The following is a 15,972-nucleotide window of genomic DNA, read 5'->3' as shown; positions in this document are numbered from 1 at the left end:
TAAATCCCACAAGCTGTAAAAGAAAACAATGGGCTGGTTATTTCTCAGATTTGACTTAGCTCATAGTTCAACTTCTTAGTCATAATAAAATGTATGTATTCCAAGGAGAAATCATCCATATTTTATGAGGGCTTACGGGAGAGCTTGTACAGCTTGGTGCGTAGCAATGTGTCGACATACACTTTATTGAATGGAACTTAAACAACTCGTTTACATATTATGCCTGGGGAGAACGGTTTGAGTTGGCGCGTGTGTGTGTACGGTGCTACCGAGAGTCACGTGCCTTCCATCAGTATAATTGCTAATCAAACAATGCCTCAAACAAACAAATGACTCATAATCTCCCTTGATTATCTTCACACTTCCCAAGGGGCTCATGTCTGGTTAATTAGAACATTGCGCTGATGGTAAACGCTGAGTGTTGAACAACAGTCTCCTTCTGACCTACAGAGGTAACTTAAAGGCAGTGCTGTTGTAGCTACACTTTAATTATCCTGGGAATTAAACTCTTTAGACTTAGAGTGTACAAATGCAGAGTGTACAAAAGATGCATGTGCAGATGTGCTACATGTAATGCTTTTGTGCAACGCTGTAGTATGATTAAGTAGGACAGTGGTTCTTGGTCCGGGGTCCAACAGGGGTCCTTGAGGGGGTTCCAGGTGGTCCCCAGCTAAATGATGGAGAGTTGGTAAACAAATGGACCCTTATAGATCTTTAACTCTGGAGACCCGTAAGGGCCCATTTGGTTTCATTTAAGAATTAGTTAAACATCTGCATTACTTAATATATTTACAAGATGTCTATACAATTGAGAATATGGAAGAATTGTTATTTTGATCGAAGTTTGCCCATTCTCTCGATATGGTACCACATCAATACAACATGGAATTGTGGACAAAGTCCTATCCCAATCTTGGGTCTGAGAGGCAAAAAAGAATCTCATCAAATGGTATACCGTGCCTCAAATGCTGAATAAAAAAAATGGAGCTTGATTATGAACAGGGTTGAAAAACACTGAAGTAGGACATTAATTCACGGAGACGGAGATGAAGAGGTTTCTGCACGACAACAGCGACTGGGCTTTCTGAACCCTGCAGACGAGCAGCAGCGTGTTCTTTCCAAACCTCGTTATGTGCGCACTTGAAAGCCGACTGTGTCAAATTCTTAAGCAAAGCTCGCCCTCCCGGTGACATTAACACCTAAATCCTGTTTTTTACAAGCGAGGAGGAAATCCTTGGTTATACTGTACCGCGAGCGCAGGATTTCATTTCATCCGACGTGACTCTGTCGAAAGTCCCGAACTTTTCATGCTCGGCTTTGCAGACAGACACAAAATGAGAGCACGTGTGCACAGTGCTGAGACGCACACGCAGACACGCAAACGGTATAAAGTACTGTACAATTTTGAGGTACTTTTACTTTACTAGAGTATTTCCAATTTTCAATACTTTCCAATTTTCTCTACTTTCAAGTCTACTCCACTACATCTCAGAGACAAATATTGTACTTTTTATTCCACTACAATTATTTGAAAACTTTAGTTACTTCGTGGATTTGGATGATTATTACAAAACATACTGTAGGTTAACCACATCAGCCCTATTTAAACTTTGGCTATATGAAAATAGACGATCTACTCGCAATGCATGTCGCTTGTAGATCTGTCTTTTTCAAAAGATTTGATTATATACATTCTAAACTTTTCTGCATAATGAATACTTTCTACATTTGGTACATTTTGCTACAAATACTTTTGTACTTTGACTACAGTAAAATTTTAATTCCGGATATGTACTCGTAATAACAAGGATACAGAGCCGTATTGATACTTTTACTTAAGATATAAAAAGATGTGAGTACTTTTTCCACCACATTCCGACCCCCCGCCGCGCACACGTGCGCACACACACACACACACACACACACACACACACACACACACACACACACACACACACACACACACACACACACACACACACACACACACACACACACACACACACACACACACACACACACACACACACACACACACACACACACACACACACACACACACACACACACACACACTTTGTTGGGGCCGTGCCTCCTCTCATCCTTTCTGGTTTAAAGTTTGTTTGTTCTCTCCTCCCTCAAAGCTCCATCAATGATCCCTGGCTGTCTGTCATCATCCCTCCTCTTTCATTTCCCTCACTCGTCTGGCTCTGCCTCTCTCCCGAGGCCACTGGATCTGCTGGATTACCCCCCCACACACACACACACACACACACACACACACACAAGAATAAAATACAATGGAACTCTATGATCCTCCAGCCATTATTTCCCGTTGGAACGGATAGTTGCGTGGCCAGCAACTTAGTGATAATAGATGAAGAACGGAGTCATAGTGAAATAAAGTGGAGGCATCGATGCGGTTCAAAACCACGTCAGCTCATCACAAGGATCAGGATACACAACCTCACCGTCTGTGTGCTGGACCCAAAGTTAACGCTGTTGTGACAATAATGTTTCCACCAGGGGAAAAAAAGAAAGTGTGTGTGTGTGTGTGTGTGTGTGTGTGTGTGTGTGTGTGTGTGTGTGTGTGTGTGTGTGTGTGTGTGTGTGTGTGTGTGTTTGTGTGTGTGTGTGTGTGTGTGTGTGTGCGTTTGTGTGTGTGTGTGTGTGTGCGTGTGTGCATTCGATTGCAGTAATGCTCAAGCAAAGAGCTAAGGCAGTATTGGGGTATAGGGGTCCTTAATGAATAACAGGTAGGGATATATAGGGGTCCTTAATGAATAACAGGTAGGGATAGATAGGGGTCCTTAATGAATAACAGGTAGGGATAGATAGGGGTCCTTAATGAATAACAGATAGGGATAGATAGGGTCCTTAATGAATAACAGGTAGGGATAGATAGGGTCCTTAATGAATAACAGGTAGGGATAGATAGGGGTCCTTAATGAATAACAGGTAGGGATAGATAGGGTCCTTAATGAATAACAGATAGGGATAGATAGGGGTCCTTAATGAATAACAGGTAGGGATAGATAGGGTCCTTAATGAATAACAGGTAGGGATAGATAGGGTCCTTAATGAATAACAGGTAGGGATAGATAGGGTCCTTAATGAATAACAGGTAGAGATAGATAGGGGTCCTTAATGAATAACAGGTAGGGATAGATAGGGGTCCTTAATGAATAACAGGTAGGGATAGATAGGGTCCTTAATGAATAACAGATAGGGATAGATAGGGTCCTTAATGAATAACAGGTAGGGATAGATAGGGTCCTTAATGAATAACAGGTAGGGATAGATAGGGTCCTTAATGAATAACAGATAGGGATAGATAGGGGTTATTCCTTAATGAATAACAGGTAGGGATAGATAGGGGTCCTTAATGAATAACAGGTAGGGATAGATAGGGTCCTTAATGAATAACAGGTAGGGATAGATAGGGTCCTTAATGAATAACAGGTAGGGATAGATAGGGGTCCTTAATGAATAACAGGTAGGGATAGATAGGGGTCCTTAATGAATAACAGGTAGGGATAGATAGGGGTCCTTAATGAATAACAGGTAGGGATAGATAGGGTCCTTAATGAATAACAGGTAGGGATAGATAGGGTCCTTAATGAATAACAGGTAGGGATAGATAGGGGTTATTCCTTAATGAATAACAGGTAGGGATAGATAGGGGTCCTTAATGAATAACAGGTAGGGATAGATAGGGTCCTTAATGAATAACAGGTAGGGATAGATAGGGGTCCTTAATGAATAACAGGTAGGGATAGATAGGGGTCCTTAATGAATAACAGGTAGGGATAGATAGGGTCCTTAATGAATAACAGGTAGGGATAGATAGGGGTCCTTAATGAATAACAGGTAGGGATAGATAGGGTCCTTAATGAATAACAGGTAGGGATAGATAGGGTCCTTAATGAATAACAGGTAGGGATAGATAGGGGTCCTTAATGAATAACAGATAGGGATAGATAGGGTCCTTAATGAATAACAGGTAGGGATAGATAGGGTCCTTAATGAATAACAGGTAGGGATAGATAGGGTCCTTAATGAATAACAGGTAGGGATAGATAGGGGTCCTTAATGAATAACAGGTAGGGATAGATAGGGGTCCTTAATGAATAACAGGTAGGGATAGATAGGGGTCCTTAATGAATAACAGGTAGGGATAGATAGGGGTCCTTAATGAATAACAGGTAGGGATAGATAGGGTCCTTAATGAATAACAGGTAGGGATAGATAGGGGTCCTTAATGAATAACAGGTAGGGATAGATAGGGGTCCTTAATGAATAACAGGTAGGGATAGATAGGGTCCTTAATGAATAACAGGTAGGGATAGATAGGGTCCTTAATGAATAACAGGTAGGGATAGATAGGGTCCTTAATGAATAACAGATAGGGATAGATAGGGGTCCTTAATGAATAACAGATAGGGATAGATAGGGGTCCTTAATGAATAACAGGTAGGGATAGATAGGGTCCTTAATGAATAACAGGTAGGGATAGATAGGGGTCCTTAATGAATAACAGGTAGGGATAGATAGGGTCCTTAATGAATAACAGATAGGGATAGATAGGGGTCCTTAATGAATAACAGATAGGGATAGATAGGGGTCCTTAATGAATAACAGGTAGGGATAGATAGGGTCCTTAATGAATAACAGATAGGGATAGATAGGGGTCCTTAATGAATAACAGGTAGGGATAGATAGGGGTCCTTAATGAATAACAGGTAGGGATAGATAGGGGTCCTTAATGAATAACAGGTAGGGATAGATAGGGGTCCTTAATGAATAACAGGTAGGGATAGATAGGGTCCTTAATGAATAACAGATAGGGATAGATAGGGTCCTTAATGAATAACAGGTAGGGATAGATAGGGTCCTTAATGAATAACAGGTAGGGATAGATAGGGTCCTTAATGAATAACAGGTAGGGATAGATAGGGTCCTTAATGAATAACAGGTAGGGATAGATAGGGTCCTTAATGAATAACAGGTAGGGATAGATAGGGTCCTTAATGAATAACAGGTAGGGATAGATAGGGTCCTTAATGAATAACAGGTAGGGATAGATAGGGTCCTTAATGAATAACAGATAGGGATAGATAGGGGTCCTTAATGAATAACAGGTAGGGATAGATAGGGTCCTTAATGAATAACAGGTAGGGATAGATAGGGTCCTTAATGAATAACAGATAGGGATAGATAGGGGTCCTTAATGAATAACAGGTAGGGATAGATAGGGTCCTTAATGAATAACAGGTAGGGATAGATAGGGGTCCTTAATGAATAACAGGTAGGGATAGATAGGGGTCCTTAATGAATAACAGGTAGGGATAGATAGGGTCCTTGACATGAAACAGTTTGATCACCACAGATATAGCAACATACTGTATGTTTTTCAGAAAACCGTTAGGATTTAGAAGACATTCTTCGGCTTAATGAGTTAAAGAAGTGCTATAGCCTGGAGTGTTAATTTAACAGCAGTTAAATGAAAGTGGATTGGGTGGATTAAATGGATTGTACTGTTTCACACACAGGACATTCCAGTCTGAAAGCTCTGACAGCAAAGGCTTTGCTACCTTTATTTATAAGCTGAGTCTCTGCATGGCACAGCCAGGAGATGCCTGCCAGAGGAGCCCTTTTTCTTTTTGAGCAGAATGTGAAATGAAAATTAAAGCCAGGATATTACCGAAGCCAGAGGTGCCCTGCACTGCCCAGGCTCCAGCCAAGCTCGGAATGAGTTCAAGTCCATTTTTAAAACTAACAGGTGAGCGGTATTGAGCAACTAAATGGAGGCGACGTGTCGTGGACCTTACCAAAACAAATCTTATACAGAATGATCAACATGGAATGTCCTCACAGGAGGAAGAATAAAATGGACACCCTGAGGGTTGAATTAAATTGTGTAAGTCAAGACCACTGTGGTTCCCTAAACGATTTAGCTCGAGAGCCAAAAGAGACATTTTATGTCTCCCTGGGCCCCAAACATTAGCAAAAAGTTTAAAAAAATCACACGTGTGTGAAGTGAGGGGCGCTCTTGTCATTGTACAAATTTACGTCATATTTGCGGACATTTGACCTAATCTCTCCTTTCACTGTCAATGGCAAATATGAGACGTGTGGGGACAAGATTTACGTCATATTTGGTGGACATTTGACCGCCCTTTCTAGCCCCTTGCTAAACCCCTTGCTAGCGCCCCTCAAAAAGCACACCCGTGTGAAGTGAGGGGCGCGCTTATACATCATAATTTACTGGCCAATCACAATTTGTGTCCTCACCTTCGTCTTCAATGTTTGTGTTTGCACAAACACTCAAAGCTGGCCAATTTACAAGCTTGCAATGTGCCATTTGTGAGCTTGAATAAATTTTCAGTGAAGAGATTCGGTGTAGAGGGAAACAAATGGAGGGGGGGGGGGGGGCAATTAAGTATAGATGTGTCCCTGTGGGAGCCAAGTTAAACTATATTTTTTGTCAGTGATTCTCCTGGCTATTTATCCCACGATTTTGCAACCCATTTTTTTCACCCAGTGTCAATTATCTAATGTAATCCTGGGCGCTACACTTCCTCTGCCAACCTGGGGGGGGGGGGGCAGCGGACTGACCTCATGCTTCCTTCTATGCATGAGGAGTCCAAGCTGCTTCTTTTCACCTGACAGGGGAGAGTTTCCCCGGCCGGACGTAGCGCGTGGAAGGAACACGTTATTCCGACCATATATAACATTAATAACTCCAGGGGTCGGGGCCAGTGCCAGACGTTCAGTTTGAACCGGAAGTGAAAGTCGGACATGTCATAATACTGACCTACAGTAGGACTAGCTTGGCCCCGCGATCTCTTTTTTTTAATCATAACTAAGTCAATCTAAGCTTGAATCAAGCGAATATCGCATTTTTTGCAGATTATGAGCCATAATGCATATAAAGATGGCTTGTGCGTGTGCACAGGCGTGCAGCCGTGCACGTGGGATTTTTGGCTGTTTTTACGTGATTGCGGCCTGGCGCTAGCTAAAAATGCTACAACATGCTAAATTTGATGCGAATCAAGCGTCTATTAACATGGATTAAACAAAACTGGCCTTTACTCGCACGCTCTGGCATGCTGGACAGAGAAGTGACAGTTACACCTATACACGTCCAAGGCACCACGTGGTTTTGATTCATGTATACACATCATTAGCATAATTAGTGTTAAGAATCCTTAAATTGTCACTTCACTGTCCTCTGAACCCCCCATGTGGGGACTCCCCTGGGGGTCCACGACCCACAGGTTCAGAACCACTGCCATAGACTGACGAGTTAGCCAGGCGATTGATGTACTCTGACAGACACAGGCGAGCAGGAGCGTTGTGCAATTTATCATAAAAGCCATGTCTTTCCTGCTGTCAATAAGCGAGGGGCACAGCGTCGGCTGCCGTTGAAGGGGACATGTGGCATCTCTCTACATGCAGGGGTGGGATGGGGGGGCAGCATGAACTCTACGGGGGGCAATTTCAATACGAAGAAGCTAATGAGCATTTGAAGAAGGAGGTAATTTAAGATGATGGTTGAGATTGCCTGGCGAATGGAAAACGGGAGGTTGCAATGATGAGGGGCATGTGGGGAAATGGCGCAATGTGTACTGAAATGTCTTCCGATTTAACTGTGTCTATAAAGTAAGTATAGTTACTTTCCAACCTTGCTTCACGCCCACTAGCGTTGTCTTGCAGCTATAGAAACATGCCTGTGCAGTAATGCATGCAGACACACACACACACACACACACACACACACACACACACACACACACACACACACACACACACACACACACACACACACACACACACACACACACACACACACACACACACACACACACACACGCTTATGTATTTACATGCATGGCAAGCTTACAAACATAAGATAGAATTATTTAAATCCCCTCAAAAGAAGATGAGGTTTGTGATGCCCTGTGCTAATGTAAATACAGACATAGTGGGAGCTCAGCAATATGGTAATAGGAGCACTTTACAGACCTATACAACATAAATGATGAATATCTTTGGGAATTGTGTTAGCTATATGTAATATGAATTGATGCTTTCACCGCAGCCATAGCTGCATGTTAAGTTAACCCATTCTGAACTGAGGTCGAATCTACAAAATGTCTTCTAAATATTTTTTCTGCTCCATCAGTGGTGCTCAAACTTTTATGTGAACCCCATCTCAAAATATTTTTGTTTGAAGGACCGACAGAAGCAAAGATTTGAGATATAAATTTTTGCTTGCAATATATATATATATATATATATATATATATATATATATTTTTTTTTAATATATATATATACAAAGATTTGCACAAACTCAAGCTCATAAAATGACACCGTGTAATAATGGTTAAAGTGGTTAAAATCTAAAAGAACACGGTTTGAATGGGTTAAAATAGCCCTGAATGTCATTACACATTTCAGCTACGGCCAAATTGGATTCAGAATATTCAAATAATATCATTAGCACACTGGAATAATTCTCATGGATCATTAGAAAGAAAGAAAGAAAGAAAGAAAGAAAGAAAGAAAGAAATGCATACAATTCTGTGGTGAGGAAGTGAGATGAGAGACACAGGAAGATTCATAGAATGGCAGCAAGTATCAATCACTGCATGGTTTCATCTGCGGATTCGGGTTCTTGGAAACGCCCCCCCAGCCACTGCGTTTTACTTAGGTTAGGTTTAGGTATAGTTTACTGAGGTTAGGTTTAGGTATAGTTTACTGAGGTTAGGTTTAGGTATAGTTTACTGAGGTTAGGTTTAGGTATAGTTTACTGAGGTTAGGGTTAGGGTTAGGTTTAGGTATAGTTTTACTGAGGTTAAGGTTAGGGTTAGGTTTAGGTATAGTTTTTACTGAGGTTAAGGTTAGGGTTAGGTTTAGGTGTAGTGTAGGCTGTCAATCACAGTGACTGGCCAGTCACAGGCAGCGCACCATTTACTCAAACCCGCAGATTAAACCAATCAATCACACCTGGAGCAGGGACTCTGTTACTGACTGAGACTACATTCTGACATCACACCTGGAGCAGGGACTCTGTTACTGACTGAGACTACATCACACCTGGAGCAGGGACTCGGTTACTGATTGAGACTACATTCTGACATTACACCTGGAGCAGGGACTCTGTTACTGATTGAGACTATATTCTGACATTACACCTGGAGCAGGGACTCGGTTACTGACTGAGACTACATTCTGACATCACTGCAGCAGTTATGAGCAGCTACCACTAAGACAATAACAAAGTATGTAAAATAAAAAAAACTTCATTGTGTTTTGTTAACTAGGCTAGCCATATAGGCTATATATCCAACAATCTACAACCATCTGATATTGTTTTGAGAATTTTCCAGGAAAAAAGAACAGAAGACCTACTATGTTATTCAACTCACAAGCACCAGTCATTTGTTACTAATACAGAGTTACTGTTTTCCTGGTGAGTTACTGCAAAATGAAAAATTTGTCTTTTGCATTTTTTGACCTCTAGAGCCACCATGTGGCGGCATGCGGTTACAGCACTGCATTAATCAAAACTAATGCCTCATTGGCCCACCCTGGAAATAACAGAACACACATTTTGCACACAACAGAGAGAAATGAATATAGAAATTTAGGGGTGGGATAATTTCACCAATTATCCCACCCCGCCTAGAACAGCTGTGTGTCGTGACATTTTTCACAGGCAAGCGGAAACCTAATCTTACACCAATTAGTGGAAATCCTCTAATGAAACGCTGCAATCAGTTTAGGGAAAAAGTCAGCTCGCGTCTCAAAACCGCAAGTGCGTTAAATTGGGGGGGATTAGGGAGGAAGTTTTTTTTTTGTTGGACTCGCGCTGACCTTCACAACAGGCCGGGACTGCAATTAGCGTCTCTCCCGCCATAAGCGGCACGGTGGCCCCCGCAGCCTGCTGTCTCCTCTCCGTCAAAAGGAAACTAACACCATCACTCACCACAGAGACTCTGGGACGCCCGTGGCATTTCTGTGGCACATAAAAGGTCACCTTGCGTCAGGAGGCAAAGCGCGGTAGGGGTGGGGGGGAAGAGAAGAGGTGCTGCGGAACCCAGAAATAATTAAGGAAATTGTCATAATTAAGTGTGAGAAGCAGATGACGTGGTGGTGGTGGTGGGGACAGGCGTGCAGGGTACACCGGCTCATGGCATGTGACTCAGCACAGCTGTCCTTATAGGCAGCCACAGTTAGATATGAATATGAATGAGTGAATTATTTTGAATTTAGTGTCATAATGCCACCTCGTGGTCCATCCCTCCTGGGATTATACGACACCTTTTCAGGAGCACAAGAACGCTCTCCCCACAACACGGCCCTCGCTCAGCCCTGGGCCAAACCGGGCGATGCTCTCCCCCACAACACGGCCCTCGCTCAGCCCTGGGCCAAACCGGGTGATCCTCCACAACACGGCCCTCGCTCAGCCCTGGGCCAAACCGGGTGATCCTCCACAACACGGCCCTCGCTCAGCCCTGGGCCAAACCGGGCCATCCTGGCCACAACACGGTCCTCGCTCAGCCCTGGGCCAAACCGGGCCATCCTGGCTGGAACGGTCGCCACCAGGTAATCCTAAACATAACCTCAGTAAAACTATACCTAAACCTAAGCTTATTCCTAAACGTAACCTCAGTTAAACTATACCTAAACCTAAACTTATTCCTAAACGTAACCAAAGTAAAACTATACCTAAACCTAAGCTTATTCCTAAACATAACCTCAGTAAAACTATACCTAAACCTAACCTTCTTCCTAAATGTATCCTCAGTAAGACTATGCCTAAACTTAACCTTATTCCTAAATGTAACCTCAGTAAAACTATGCGTGAACCTAACCTTAGTGTCTTTTCAGACATAGAAAAAATATCCAACAGTACATGTTTTAAATATTAACACTATGTTGGTATTTTTCCTCATTTCTTTCTGCCTTCTTTCCTTTTTTGCCTGGGAGTGGTCACGCTGTCGCTGACTTTACTGACTGCAAATTAAAGATAGAAATTCAATTTAGCTGGTGGGTCCCCAATTAAGACTCTGGTGGATATGACTTTACCTTCATTTTAATTCAAGGAGGGTAGCCTACAGCTCCTGGCAGACTTGTGGGAGGCACTGCGGAGCTTAACACATCACAATAAAGACATGGCCTATTATAGCTATGACGTTCTTAGCCTACCCCAGTAGTATAAATGGACTAACATACACAAGGGCCCTGCCCTATTTTTCTTTTTTATAGTAACCCCCCCCCCCCTCTGAGAACAATGGCAACCGTCCGCTCTTTCCGGATGTCTCTGAATCAGATCAGCCCCCCCGATTCCCGAAACAGATCTGATCACTCCGGCTCCGATATCCGTGTTTTGACAGCTGGTGACAGCTGAAGTGCCATTCGCTGTACAACCTTCATCATTCATCAAAACCCCCCCCCCAAAATAAAAGAAAGATTTGAGATTGCTGTCATGTTGAGGGACTGGACAAATTGTCCCCTGTCGGAGACCACCCACACACACCCCCACGACCCACCCCTACCACCCCGCAATGGGGACAGCTCAGGTAATAATGACAGGCTCCGAAACATGTGTTGTATCTCGGGCAGTGACAGTGTAATTAACCTCCTGTGCCATGGAGGGGTGGGCGGGGGGGGGGGGACCCGGAGCGAGCCCTTCTGTACCTGTCTGTCCTCGATGGTTACGGCTGCCAGCGGACACCGGGTCAACGCACAGCATCAGTATCGCCACGGCAACCACCAAGGCCACCTGCAGGGGCCGGGCTGACCACACCCACAGCTTCATCCTGGGCGAGAGAGAGAGAGAGAGAGAGAGAGAGAGAGAGGCAGAAGAAGAGCGTCAATGTCAGACAGAAACCTCTTATCTCCATATTTTAACTTTTTGTGTGTGTTTTCTTTTTTCTTTTCATGAAGTAACGCCCAACTTGATCATATCGTCGCTGTCCAGCAGAAACCAGCTAACTCCATTTTCTGTTGAACACCCTATTGTGAACACCGTAATGTGGGTTTGTTAAAAACATATTGAACCAATGAAATTTATTAAAAAGCGCTTCGGGCATAACCTCCTAACTCCACTTCAACTGGATGTTTTATTTATTTTTAATTTCCTGAAATATGAACATTTTGGAGTTAGGTGGTTTCTGCCCGACAACAGAACTATGCTACAGCATCACACTAAAGTATAAAAAATAGCAGTTCCACAAGTGCTGCTATTTTTTTATTTGGATCCTGAAAATAAACAGTTTTTGCTGTGTGGGCAAGGCATACCAACCGGGTAGGGCGGTGACAGTTAATCTAACTACCGGTAATCGATTTAATCTATTCAAAAAATGTATCATTTCATTGTCAAAGTATTTGTATACTATGTGCAGTGACAATAAATTGAATCTAATCTAATCGATGATAATCTAACGAAATATACAAGCCTTTTTAAGACTTGGGTCCTCTGCCATCGTAACTTTGATAGGATTTCATTCATCGAAGCCATTATTTTTTATATATATCTTTCCATTATTGAGATATATCGGCCTATTCTTATTGCGAACGCAGTGAGCACTTACTATGAGACCTAGCAGATCATGTCTGTCTGTCTGTGTGTGTGTGTGTGTGTGTGTGTGTGTGTGTGTCTGTGTCCCCCCCCTTTGTGCCCATATATGGAGCTGAGTGATTTGTTTGTGATTGATGCAACACACTCCATATTTGGACGAATAGCTGCTTTGGGGATTCCTTATATGGTTATGGCTAAGTTAAAAACTTAACTTAAAAATAACTTAACTTAAAAAAAAAATAACTTAAAAATAAATCTTAAAAAAACCCAAATATGTACGAGCTGCGTTCGCTTCCCGCGTTTGCGCGTCTTACTGGTGGGGACAGCCATAGCTGGGTGGGTAGAGAAGCCTTGCTAATCAGAAGGTCAGTGATTGACTAACAGCTCCCCGGGTGCTGTGTTAATGGAACTGCTCCTTATTGCGACCGAAGGTCACAGTTAACTATGAAACTGTCACTCACAATCCCCATACATTTATGTCACTCAATTTGTCACATCACTTCACTCACAATCCCCATACATGGGGAAAGCCCCCTTATATTGTACCCAGGTCTCGTGACATCACTATGACATCATCAGGGATGATAGTAAATCAGGGACCATATCATAGTAAATGCGACCTGCCGTCACAATTAAGCCCATATATGGAGATCCCTGATGTCATCAATATTAGTATATGGATATATGTCAGAACCTGTTCTGACATTCCATTATGTTGATCCTTCCCCTTCCATCCTTCCTCTTCGATGTCTCCCTTTTGACTGATACCTGTCCATTTAAACTCTAGACGGGCCTGCCCCAAAACTATTTGTGCAGCCGCGCCCGGCAGCCGACGAAAACTAGAGTTCTCAACAGGCCCGAAAACCTGAAAACCTGTGCCCTCATCAAACCCTGTACACTCAAGACACTGTCACCGCTGTCACCCTTAGATCTCCATATATGGAGCTGACCTGTTCTGACATTCCATATGTTGATCTGACCTCATCAAACCTCGTACACTGAAGACACGCTCCATATATGGCCTGTGCACACGTCCTCGCCCTTTATCGTACCCAGGTGTCTTACTGGTAGTTAAATGCATAGGATAATATGTCATATATGTACAGTATGTGCAGATGTGTACACTGACAAATACTTCAAAGCACGCAGAGACAGTGTGCGTTACATGGGTTTTTAACTATGTATCTAAAGCAATAGTGGGCTATTAGACGTCCGTCTAAAATTATTCTGCCCATAATTTGGCAGTGCTGTGACAGGAGGGACTGCCACATGTGTAAACATAACAACATGTCAGCTGTCATGACAGACTAAGAGACACATTTGCAGCATCGGTTCATCTGGCAAAAGCAAAACATTGTGTACTGCACACTGTTAATACTGCATGTCTGCTACAATACTCACTTTCTTTCAAGTTTCAACCTGGAGTAAGTACAAATTCCAAATGAACTTGGAAAAAGTTGGTTTTGACAACGAATGGTGGATAATTGAATATTATGAATATTTTTTACACAGCTGTAAAATAATTGGCCCAATAGAGTCTTTCTATCTCGATGTTCGGGACTACCAGGGCTGGTCCCCACGTGATTCTTTTTGGGGGGGGGGGGTCCACAGATGTCAGTGAAGTGACAATTGAAGGACTTTTAAATGTTTAATACCTCAAAAAGGGGGGGAAATAAAAAAAGAACATCACTGCATCAATCAGCAAACTATACTATAAAAACTGGTCAAACATTGACCAAATTATCAATTAATATCAGAAAGAGGGTTATTTTTTAAATAGCCCAAGCTATTTTCACAATATTTATCTGTGAAACGTAAATGTCATGCCTCAACACCTACAATTCCAAGTGCATATCAGGGTGGGCGGTCTCCAGTTCAAATATGATTATTTGGGGGGGACCACTGCTATAGTGAATGTCTTCTCACCTGTCTGTCCTCTGTCTGTCTCCCCCGGACTGTCTTCCGCCGAGCAGCAACTCTATGGGCAACAGGAGGTACTACGGGCCATGTCTGCATTCACTCACTCTCACCTCCTCCTGCTCCTCCTCCTCCTCTTCCTCCTCCTCCTCACGCAGACCACGCCCCCTGGGGATTCAGGTACAAAGCAGTCAGTCAGAGTACACTGAAGGCTCGCATGCAGCGGCCTCCGACGGCCAATGGCCTTGCACAAAGGTCTACACGCACACGCACGCACACACACTAATAAACATGCACGCACGCGCACACACACACACACACACACACACACACACACAGGTGATGTGAAGACCTAGATTCAGATCCATTGTTTACAGTGGGTTCACCTACCCCTGGGCTCAACGTGATGCCGTGCGCATGGCCACAAATGCTTGCACACTCACACTCACACTCACACTCACACATTACATTGACTGTATGTACTGTATATTATGATCACACAGCCTCACCGATTGCTTTGCATTATGCGGAAACACATACTGTAAATGCTCACATATTTTGGGCGCTGCTTCTGTGGCCTACTGGCAGTGTGCATGAGGAATTGGCGCACGCACACACGCACTCACGCACATACGTCATTCATAATGCACTTTAAATCTCAAAGTGCTACAATAAACATTTGCATGAAAATCATCATCAAAAAACTAGATCTAGGCCTGGGCCGTAGCTCAGCGGTCCAGGCACCTTGGCCGGTAGCCCGAGCCTGGCAGTGTGCCGCGGTTTCGACTCCCGATCCCGATGGCCTTTACTGCATCTCTCTCCCCCATTTCATGTCAGCCTACTGACTGGCACTGCCTCTCTATAAAAATATCTAAAATAAAGGCGAAAGCCACAAAAAAACAAGATCTAAGAATGCAGAGCCATTGTGTGTTCATCATGAGATCCCACTCACATTACCTGTGTCTATATTCATTCTCTCTCTCTTTCCAGTTTCAATAATGCTGTGATTAAAGAAAACGAAAAACACACTTGTATGCTCATTATACACACACACACACACACACACACACACACACACACACACACACACTCTGTTTGCTAGGTAAAGTCAAACAGCATCACAAGACAACACAGGATACTTTCTAATTACAGTTGAGTGACAGTTTCCAATACATTTGCACACAATGACAGGACCATGCAACACGCACGCAAGCACGCACACACACACACACACACACACACACACACACACACACAACTGTATGAATGGGGACTTGGCTTTGCACAAGATAAGGGGTTCAAATAAACAAATTTATTATCTCCCCGTTCCCCAAATCTCAATGGTATTTAAAGTATTCACTGTAATTCATTGAGACGCTGAACAAACTACTTCCTAATCCTACAGTACAATATATCAGCTCCACAGTCTGCACATACTCCCCATGTCCATCAGTGTAACG

At 43.1% G+C, this 15,972-nt stretch overlaps 1 protein-coding gene across 1 annotated transcript in view; it reads right to left on the bottom strand.

Annotated features, from left to right (window-relative positions):
• The window catches only part of tafa4b (TAFA chemokine like family member 4b), a 41,631-nt gene extending 26,984 nt beyond the window's left edge, over positions 1–14,647 (bottom strand). Inside the window, exons 1-2 of the mRNA XM_080782852.1 lie at positions 14,522–14,647; positions 11,713–11,834 (exon numbers count right to left, since the gene is read on the bottom strand). Of these exons, the coding sequence (XP_080638978.1) occupies positions 11,713–11,833 (121 nt within the window). The 5' untranslated portion in view covers position 11,834; positions 14,522–14,647. The remainder of the gene's footprint in view (positions 1–11,712; positions 11,835–14,521) is intronic.
• Between the last annotated feature and the right edge of the window lie 1,325 nt (positions 14,648–15,972).

Source organism: Protomyctophum bolini (assembly GCF_963924005.1).
Source record: "Protomyctophum bolini genome assembly, chromosome: 2".
In the NCBI taxonomy this organism is placed as follows: domain Eukaryota; kingdom Metazoa; phylum Chordata; class Actinopteri; order Myctophiformes; family Myctophidae; genus Protomyctophum; species Protomyctophum bolini.
The sequence above is the reverse complement of the archived record's forward strand: the minus strand, read 5'-3'. Positions and strand labels throughout refer to the sequence as shown.